Source organism: Cylas formicarius, unplaced genomic scaffold (genome assembly GCF_029955315.1).
Source record: "Cylas formicarius isolate icCylForm1 unplaced genomic scaffold, icCylForm1.1 PGA_scaffold_5__7_contigs__length_24384050, whole genome shotgun sequence".
NCBI classification, from domain to species: Eukaryota; Metazoa; Arthropoda; class Insecta; order Coleoptera; family Brentidae; genus Cylas; species Cylas formicarius.
In genome coordinates, this window is record NW_026844341.1 from 11,411,623 (window position 1) to 11,423,007 (window position 11,385).

Here is an 11,385-nt window from a genome sequence, read left to right on the forward strand (position 1 = left end):
ATGCGGTTGGAAAAAAATATTGTGGAAATACTATGTGTCAGCAACAATTATTAAACTGCTTGTGTTTTAAACTTTTGTTTCGTTTTAACAATTTGAACAGATTACACCGGAAAAGACGAACAATCAATACAAGAATTTTCTGCTACACCAATGCAACAAAAGATTTGGTGGAGCCATGAGTGGGGTACATTTCAACACCCCCTGAGGCAGTGAGTCCAAAAGCCAGATCCACGATTCTGCAGAGTTTAAAGTACTTTATTATGTGGTTCTCATGTGGCTAAGAGAAAAATTTGCAACATAGGCTGGGGTTAGCGACCATAAAAGTGTGTTACCTCAAGGTTGTTGCACATTGAGTCCAGCCAGCGCAAAATTGATTTCATTACCATCCTCGGGTATAAACCCTACCTATTTTGCTAAAAAATGAATTTTCACTTATCTATAACTTGTCATTTCTATGACGAAGGTTAAGAAATGTTAAATGAATGCTATGTAAAAATCTTCTGGTCGGTTTACAAATTATGCTTGCTGACATTTCGCCAATCGTCAGGTTCAGTTGAGCTCTGAAGAAGCCAGCAGGATGATTGACGAAACGTCAGCAAGTTTTATTTATAAACAACCGATGCAGGAGGTAAATAGAGTTACAGTAGCCTGTGGAAGTTTCTTCGAAAAATTCTATATAGAGTGGTCCATAGAATAAGTAAGTTTTAAATTCCAGATAGAAAAAACGTCAAAAATACTTTAATACAGTGCTTCTTTACAAGATGAAGTTGTCGACGTTGTCGTTCATAAAATTTCAATAAGTTTGTTTTGTCAGACGTCAACTTTTACCCTAGCCGGTGGGTGTAATAAATAAGGGGCGATAATGACGATAAAATATTCAAAAAGATTTTCACGGGGTATTAAAAAAATATTCTTTTGAATGCGGGTTGCAGTATCCTTCGATAAAGTTAACCCATATTTTTTTGGATCGTATGTACAGGAATTCATGTGTCCTCTGCGGATTTAGCACCCGATATACGTAATGTATCTTTAAAACGAGGAACCTTTTGCTAATTCGTATTCGGATTATACTGTCTTTTCTATTTGGCATTCAATCGTTTGCTTTATTCCGCGGAGACTTTCCGAAACGGTGAAACGACTGAAATGAATCGTGTAAAACGTCCGATTCGAATGACGTGCTTTTTGCGAGCAAAGCCAAACTGCGGTTCGGTAAATCAAAACTTTCGAAAGGTTCGTATTTCGTGCCTCCGAAAATTTACAACTTCCTGGCGATTGTTTCCGCGACGAAAATCTACGATGCGGTCGTTGGGTTAATTTGCATTTTAAATGCGCCGATAATGCGGCCTCAGTTCCACCCCATTTTATTTCGAACTCGCCCCCGGTCCCGTCGAAATCCACCCCAACCTTGTTTACTCGTCGAGAACAAAGGAATCCACTTCGTTCGTCGGGGATTTATTTTACGGAGTCATTCGTTTGCTGACATTGCGGGATCCGAAAGCGTTTAAGGGCGATTATTTGGATTAGGTTAAAGAAAAACCCGATTTTTGAAGCTTGAACTCGAGACAAATGATAAGTTGGCATCGTACATAGTTGGCCGTGCTTGACCAAACAAACCAATGGTAACCATATTTTTGCTTGCTCTGAGAGTGTGGATGCATCCTGTCAATCCACCATGCCGGAAGGCGTAAGCGTCTTTGTGTATTGAAAACACAGAATGCTTTCGTCAGCTAGGAAGATAGATAAATAGATATATAGTTACCCATGTTAACAATGAATGAAATGAAATCGTCGCTGCGCGGGGAAAGTTCGTAGCGCCTTGCGCGAAGCAGCTTTTTATTATAACAGGAGAGAACTTCGCGGTTTCGTGTGGTAAAGGGACGTATTGCTTTTCTATCGTGCTCCTGCGGACGACTATGGAACTTTCGCAAAATCGATGTAATGCATGCACCCTGTATAAAGTGTCGTTCACATCTCGTCGAACTCCAAAGTTACAGCAAACATCGGTAAATATTAAAATTTGCACAAATAATAGCGTTGTCGAATGATATTTTTTCAAATATCTCGCTCCCTGTATGATTGAGGAAACCTGAAACTATCTCTCGACGCCTTTACAATACTGTTCAAATAAAATTATCCCATCTTTAACGGTTTTTCATTCATCGCCAATAATGTATCCACAAAAACGGAAATTTTTAGGATCTTTTAGATTTTTTCCCCATCAACCCTGACTCAAATATTGTTCGAAGTAGTGGTTATAGCCCTGGATCTTCCACGTTCCCTGGTCCAAGAATTTTTTAAAAATAGTAAATGGTTTTCGAGAAAATAACTTTTTTCTGAAACCGTGCAGTCCGCCGTTATAATTAATGACGTCATCGCGTCTTGACAGTCCCCGAAATAGAGATTTCAATATATAGACGAAAACCGCAAATACAAAAATTGTAGCTCTTGATGCGGCCTATGACACTGTTCGAACCGATTATAAGTTTAAGTTAGAACAAACAATGCTGGAGAACTTTTTTTTATTTTAATAAAATAATATGCCGACATCAGATTGGAAGGAAAATAAATGTTTCAGCTACTTAAGAGTGTTACATATCCCTACTAATTTGGAGGGTATATGGAATAGATGTTTGAGCAAAAGGAACACTCAATGGGAGTCGAGAATGAGTATGAAAATAGAAAAGAAACATTTTTATTGTGTTGAACTATCTTGAACTTTAACCAACACAAAAACCAATATTACAGCATAAAAAATTCACCAGTATTTCACTTATTTTTTGTATTTTGCTTGGTTTTGCAGTTTGTATATATTTTTATAAATATGTTATACATATTTTTACAATTACAGTTACAATTAGATTTTTATTTTTATTTATTTAGGTCTCCGTACAACTCAGTACTTTGTTACTGACACTACTATGCTTTTTTCGCGTTTAGCTGACCTTCTAACACTAACTTGTTCGGTGGGGCTATTTTTCATCGATTCGGTTTTAGTTCAAAAATCACGTGCAATCTCGCCGTATTTCGTTGCAGATGGAATACTTGCAATCGATCAAACGAAATGGCCAATTAAGGCCGCGCGAACAGTTTAGCAGCAATTACTGAAGCGCACGAAATTGATCAGAAATAGCCGGATATTGCACGAGGAAAATATAGGCGGGAAATGCATTTCCTCCTTTCCAGACGACGCTCTGACTGTCGCCAGCCCAGTTTGCATCCGAATATTGAATCCTATAATTGAATTAGGAGCACCCCCAGTAAAATGCGCAATTGCCAAATTAAGCGTCCATTTTGAGTATTATTAAGGAACTCTTTATTCATTTCCAGTTTGTACACAAATGAATGTCACAATGTTCATAAGAGTGAAATTTGTGGAAAAAAAACATTTTTCCACCATTTACTAACATTATCTTGAAGAAAAGTTTCCTAATATTTAATATTTGTTATAATTTTATATTTATATTTTAATATTTAATTATGCATTTAGCAACATTTGAAAAAAGTTAAAAAAAGCTAATAAATGTTATTTATATGTCTGTAAAGAAGATTGAAAGAAGAATGCCTTTTTAAGGGCGGAATGGAAAAAAAATACGGTTTGAGATAAACTGGGACACGTTTTATACCATATAATATAAAGTATACTCTGCTCAGAGACTGCTGGAGGAGGAATTTCATTAATTAATAGTTGCTAACTTAATTTTCTATCCCATTATAACAAGGGATGATAAATTATAGTTAAGACATCCCGGGCGTGATATGTATATGTAATCAATACTGCTACAATGACCGAATATAAAGGGAAATAGAAATTTATTTTTTTTTCTAATTTCTTTATCATATGACATCAGAGGATGATCCATAACTTATAATTGCGGCACCACGGATATGTAATATAAGACAGCTTCTCTCCATGTCCAAAATAATGGAAGTATAATTTTTTTCTGACTTATTAATATAATTTTTCCACCTCTTTTATCATTGGAGACAAACAGATTGATTATATTTTATAGCTGAGGTGTCCTCTGTCCAGGTGCTATTGATTCGAATGTCTTATATAAGAGTGGAATATAAAAGATAATATAACTTAATTGTTTCTTTCTATTTTCTTTACCATATGAGATAAGACCATAATTTATAGTTAAGGAATGATGCCTCCTGCAAGGTGTTATTTTATCGAAGGCCCTGTATAATTGCACAATATTCAAAATAATGGAATTTTTCTTCTTTATTATTTGAGACAAAATGATGGATTATAGTTTATAGTTGAAGCACCCTGTGTCCAAATATTATTGATTCGAATCCCTTTTATAACGACCGAATATAAAAAATGTTGTATTTTTTTTAGTTTCTTTATCATATGATATAAAGCCATAACATACTTGCATATGTAATGTATGTATGTAATGTGATGCCATGTATTACTTTTTGAAGGCCCTGTATAATTGCACAATTTCCAAAATAATAGAATTTGTGTACTTCTCATTTGAGGCAAAAGGGTGGATTATAGTTTATAGTGGAGGCACTTTGCATAAGAGATCCTTTGTTTAGATGCTATTGATTCGAATAGCTTTTATAAGGGCAGAATACAAAAAATAATAGAATTTAATTGTTTCTTTCCTAATTTGTTTGCCAGGATGGACTATAAATTGTACTTAGACCCACATGCATATGTAATGTAAGATTCCTCTCTTCAGGTACTATTAATTCAAAGGCCCTGTAAACTACAGAATATGAAAAATAATGAAATTCTATTTCTTTTCTGACTTAAGAATCGAATTTTTATACCTCCTTTAACATTTGAGACAAAAGCATGGAAATAGCTCATAGTTGAGGCACACTGCATAAAAGACCCTCTGTCCAGATACTATTGATTCGAATGTGTTTTAGGACACAATATGAAAAATAATAAAAGTTATTTGTTTTATTCTAGTTTCTTTACCATATAAAATAAGACCATAACTTGTAGTCAAGGCGACATGGATATGTAGTGCCAGGTGTTATTTTTTCTAAAATCCTATATAATTGCACATAAGGTATCCTCTGCCCAGATGTGAAAAATAATAGAACTTAATTGTATTTTTCTAGTTTCGTTACAATACGAGATAGTTATTAAGTTATAGTTAAGGCATCATGCTTATGTAATGGACGATGCGTAGTAAGTATGAGCCACTAATAGTTTACATCGACGGTTAAGGAGCAATTTTGATAAAAATAAATCCCAGGCCCAAATTGCCTATAGTTGTCAATAGTCCGGTTGTTTTGACGACAAAACATTCACTGAAACAGACACGTAGCGCTGGTGAGTTTAAATTGAAATGACTGTGGTTACATATTGTTGTAATCGTTTTCTATATTTGTATATTATTTTCATGTTTACGGTTTGTTAGATATTGTTTATATTCTTGATATTATCCGATGCCTGAAATCAGGTCTATAGAAATAAATTTGATTTGATTTGATCTGGTGCCTCTTGCCAGGTGTTATTTTTTCCTAATATTGCACAATATCCAAAATAATTGAATTTTTTCACCTCATTTATAATTTAGGACAAGAAAGGACGGATATACAGTCGAAACTATATATAGCAAAATTGAAGGACTTCTCTTTTTCGTTATAAAGAGACACTCGAAAAATAACTATATATAATAATATTATATACATATAATTATTATATATACATATATTTTATAAACATATTTTAACAATTACTTAGGAACATTTTATATAAATATCTAAGAACTACATTTAATGTTTCAAATAATCGGTCTTGTTCTTTCGAATTTTTTTAGTATGCCAATACGCATCTCGTACTTTGGCTTGTGTTTTCACCATTTCTTCGAGAGGGGCATGTTCCCCATGATATATAAAAATTTCTGTAGCAGCTTAACTGAATATAGGGCTTGTTAAATGGTTGGTGGTGGTTCCAGATCAGCTTCTTCATCTTCTTCTTCCTCTTGGTGCTCTTCCTCACTCTGTCTTGCTTGTTGTAACATGGCTTCCTCTGTCAAGTCTGCTGTTGTAGGCAAATCCTCATCTATCACCATAAAATCTTGGAACTACTCACTTGTAAACTTCCAAGTCCTGTTCGCATTCTGTCTCGGTAATAAGTCCTGCATGTTAATGAAAAATTTGTCTTCGGACTCGATCATTTCCATTAAAATGATCCGTCGATTTGGAATATGTGGAGGGCAGTTGCCTAAGAGAAGCAATATTTTCGTCTCCTTTAATTCTGCATCCCATTTCCGTATCTCCTCTCCAAAGATCTGCGATGTCATCCATTCAGACTTGTAAGTGACCGGCAAATGTTTGATATTCTCAAAACATCGTGGGTTAGTTCATTTTTCAATCACGACTAGCTTTCTTTTTTCTCTCCCACTCATATTGGCAGCTACTAACACTGTTATATGTTCTTTAGAAAGAAAGGTAAGAGACTCAAGTCAATTTGTTTCCTTTTTTTTTTTCGATTTAGATAGTGAGAAATTCGTTGTACAGAGTGAATTAAGCCTTCTATGGATACCTGACAGTACAACAAATTTGGTTGGTAATACAGAGTTTTACGTTATACAGGGTTTCGCTATAGCGAGTTTTCACTGTATATACTTTATAGTTAAGGCATCCTGTATAAGAGATCCTCTGTCTAAATGCTATTGATTCGAATGGCATAAGGGCAGAATATTAAAAATAATAGAATTTAACTTACAGTCAAGGCAGCATATGTAATGTAATGTAATAATGCAATTGATATATATATAGATATAGCTCGACCATAGCGTATGATTGCGGATAATAAATAATAGACGTGGTCTGGGGTTAGTCTTACCTCAGGCAGTTCGTCCGGAACTTTGCCCATCCACGTCAGCGATAGAATGGGACAGTCGCTCTTCGCGTTCACGGTCCTCTCAAAGTGTAGGTGCATGGTAAGCGTCGCCGCGAGCCGACCAAAAAGAAAAACAAAACACTCGCGTCCTACGCGACACAAAAAAGCTCTCGTCTCGATCTGTCGATCCTACGTCCGCACGTCATTGTTTATAACAAATGCGGGAGCGACGGGACCCGCCGTAAATAATTGCCGAGAGCGCCCGGAAAAGTGCGCCTCTTGCCTGGCATACCTCCGTGCCTATCGATTTTCCCGTTTTCCGTGGAAATTTTACCCCGACTTCGGCGCATGTCGCGGGAGAACGTTTTCCACCGAAAACGGCGCATTCCGCGCCTGGGGGCCGACGGCTGCGCCCTGGGGCTCCGTTTTTACTCGCGCGTGTTATTTCTGTATAGGGTGGTCGGTCGAAAACAATCGGGAAGCCTACGATGCGGCCCGTTTAATAGTAACAGATTTACGTCAGTGTAAGCAAATTAGGAAAACGTGCAGCAGAAGGCTTAAAATAAATCACAGCCATCCCGGAAAAACCGAAGTACTATGAAAGCCTCATTTAAAAATAAGAATCATTGTGCCAGAGAGCAAGCAATAAGCCTTATACAGGGTAATCGGAAATTGAGTTCGGAAACTTGGAAGAAAGATTCAAAGTGGCAAAATAATGGTAGTAGGTCATGTGACAAAAATTCGTGGACACACAGCCCTGATTTAGCAAAAGTCATCTTTACAAAATAAATGTGTTTCAGAAATCTGTCACTTTACCTAGAACATTTTTTTTTCTTTTGCCTCTGTTTTATTTATTTAGCCTGATATATCAACATAAAACAGATTGCCTTAAGCAGAATCACAAATCCTCAGAAATTGTTACTCTTATTTTGAGTCGATAAGTATTATCGTTTAGCCACAAATGGACTTTTTTATTCTCGTCCTGAATACCCCACACTTCTAATTTTCACAAAGGTGATACTGGATATCGTGATATGCATTTCTGTTACAGAAAAGCAAATGGAAATGACGGCCAGCATTATTAACCTGCAGGCGACGTGCATAAAATTTTTCAAAACGGTGTGCTACACATTAAAAGTGAAAAATGGCATCAGTCAATGCAATAACATGTTTGATTTAAGTAACATAAATAGATTTAACATTTTCGAAAATAAAAAATGATTAATTAATTTCATTAAATTTTTAAACAACGCTAATTACAATTCATTTTTAAAATGCCCACCGTTCATTTCTAAACATTTTCTTATACAAAATACGCCTAGCCTATTTCTAATGATTTCGCAACCGTTTATTATTTTTTGTCGTAGATCACTGATATCTGTTATAGGCGTTTCATACACTAAAGACTTTAAGTGCCCCAAAAAAGAAAGAAATCTATCGGATTAAGGTCCAGCAAAAGTGGGAAAAATTGCATAAAGAAATGAGGTCCTATAAGATTACCTCCTATAATCCCTGCCCATACACGGAAAGAAAACATACAGTGATTGAACCCATGCAAAACTTCGCAAGCTGTAGAGCAAGCAATTCTTTCCTGAGCAGCAGTAGGGGAGATCGGTGACGGTTGTAACAAATAATAGAATTTAATTTTTTTTATCCAATATTTACATTTTATCTCAATTATTTGTATCCCAGTGAATCTGCTACATATTTGTGAGTAGCACAATGTTTTTTTAAGTATTGAAAACCAAAAAGACATTTTATAAAAATAATATCAAAGACGCCAGTGACAAGTGTTACAAACTACACCCAAAGGGTGTCAGTTATAACATATATAGGTGCCTGTTCTAACATAAAAACATTTATAAAAAGCAATGAAAATAAACAATAATTAGATTAGATAAGCTTTAATGATAAAAATATAAACAAAGGGTACATACCGTACAGTTATATTTTCAAATAAATAAAAAGTAACATATAACCAAAACAACATGCTTTTAATAAACAGTAGAAAAAAACATATCTAAGGCAGAAATAAAAAATATAAACCCAACAAAATTTGTTGTTAAAAAATAAAACTTTTCAAAACTTGTTCTTAAAAAATAAAAGATCTTAGTCAGAATACTCAGAGTCTACCGAGTCTCATTTTTTACAAATAGATTTTTCGCACATCTAGAATTTCTTACACTCCACTCCAAGACAGACTAGACGCAGAGCGTCTTCCTCTTCTGATGATGACGATGTGTCTTTGTTCACAACTTTTTGTTTCTTATTACCTTTGTTTTTGTTTGCTTTTGTCCCCATCACATTTCTTTTAATACCTTTTGTATTCTTTTTATTAGTTCGATCTTCGATTAGCATCTTTTCGGGAGTATCAGTAAGAATGGAAGTCTTGCCCCTAGTCTTCCAGTGCCTTTTGGCTTTGAAAAGTCCGTCTTCGGCAACGGCCTTACGTCTTCAGGTGTTAGTGGCAAAAAATATTCTCTTAATTTTGTATGAGATGATGACGTTTTACCACCTTCTCTTAATTTGGAGTTTAATCAGTTAGAATGGAAGCCTTGCCCCTTTGTCTTCCAATGCCTTTTGGCTTTGAAAAGTCCGTCTTCGGCAATGGCCTTACGTCTTCAGGTGTTAGTGGCAAAAGATATTCTCTTAATTTTGTATGAGATGGTGACATTTTACCACCTTCTCTTGAAGGTTAATGTAACTGCAGAAAATCGGCAACTTGAGAATCCAAAGTTGAGCATTTCTCTTTGGAATCTGAAGAATCTATAATAGTAAGTGAACAACTGAGTGCTGCAGAATGTAATGTTGAGGGTTGTTGTATGAACGAAGTTGAAAGTTCCGAAGAAGATGAAAGTTTCATATTGAGCGTTGTCATTCAGTTGAACTTGAAAATTAATTAGAAGGCGAAGAGATAACAGGAATAGCATCATCAGAGTCTAATGTTACGGATAGTTGTTTGGATGGAGCCAAAGACTTTTGGGAAGGTCAAAAGCGAACAAGAATAGTAGAGTTTATTGATAAGTCCGGTAGATCCCCTTCTATGATCTTTATTATCAGTCAATGGCCTATCAGTTACGGTGCTAGGTGCAAATTCGACCTTACTAAAAATATTTCTATGAAATGCCCAAATTCCGGCGCATTTGAAGCCAGACATAACATCTTTGGGAGTTATGGCTTGAAGTAGAGCTTCTTTGATAATTCCAGGCCATTTAGCCTTTCTGACAGGAAAAAGGGTCTAATTAAGTAATTTCCAACAACTCCAGCCTAAAGATTTACGAAAAACTGTTGTTGATGTTTCAAATTCTGTAAACTGCCTTTGGTTTTCATCGGCCCAAATATGGTTTTTGTGAAAATTTCTGATTGCATTTCAGGAAAAGTTAGCATCACTGTAAATAGTATAGCTCTGTGCAATTTTGTCCAAAAAATCATTGACGAAAACCGTATATCGGATTGAAAAAATCAAGAAATTAAATTTCTTTAGAAATAATTGGAGTAAGAATAATTTTTATTTTAAGAGAAATCAGTGGCGTACCATCAATGTCTGACAAAATTTACAGGTGAAATTCCGTACCCCCGCAACTGGTGTATATATTTTTTTAATTGTGCAATGTGTGCCAAATATTATTAAAGTGATATTACAGATTTTATTTTTGAAAACTTTATCACCCTGTATTTCAAAAGTTAAAACGTTTAAGACATACATATGTTCATATGTTCATGATTTCTTTTTAGAATGGACCCAAAAATCTCCCCCTTAATTATTGACATTCAATCAGAAAGCGCACTATATAAACCATATCAATTACTTCTGCTTTAGGAAAATCCATACTTAGTTTTTTTTTTAATTTACTGGCTCCACAATGAAATTTACGAATTTATTTACTCGGTTATCATAAAAATTTGATAATGTCATTTTGTCATGGCCCCCTCATGTTATATCAATAGCGTTGGACAGACAGAAGGAAAAAATAAATCCCAAAATATTAAAAATAGGTATATGACATTTAATAAAAGTTGCAGGTTTTTGTAAGATCTTTCAAAAAAATATATATAGAAGAAAATTTAAAAAAATATTTCGTTTATTTTGAACATCCTGCAGCATCCAATTCAAATTCCTTCAAATAATGCTAATATCATATGCGAGTGATCTTTAAAAGTAATGGTGCTATGGTAATTTTTTGTGTTGTATGAAAATTAGTTTTTTTTAGAAAATTTAAAACATTGGAAAAACTAATAGGTTTACGTATGTATTAATATTAATTTAAAAAATGTATGTTTTATCCGTTACGCTTTTCTAAGCCACCTTGTATACTTTAAAATAATTTTAAATTGCACACCCTAACGATCTTTAAATCTTTCGTATTTTCCATTTTCTGATAACTTTTGAAACGAACTGTCGTTCACTAAACCTGGACAGATAATTAAAAATATAATAAAATAATAAAATATAATTAAAAATAATTATATTTTTTTAATGGTTTGTTATAATTTAAAATTGATTAAAACAATTTCTAAGTTATAAATTTTGTGTTTATTTTTATTTAATTTATAAAAAAAAATAAATG

General features: G+C 34.4%; 1 protein-coding gene across 1 annotated transcript in view; it reads right to left on the reverse strand.

The window, feature by feature from the left end:
• LOC132702622 (tubby-related protein 4) overlaps positions 1–7,108 on the reverse strand; it is a 32,079-nt gene extending 24,971 nt beyond the window's left edge. Inside the window, exon 1 of the mRNA XM_060671387.1 lies at positions 6,821–7,108. Within this exon, the coding sequence (XP_060527370.1) occupies positions 6,821–6,916 (96 nt within the window). The 5' untranslated portion in view covers positions 6,917–7,108. The remainder of the gene's footprint in view (positions 1–6,820) is intronic.
• Between the last annotated feature and the right edge of the window lie 4,277 nt (positions 7,109–11,385).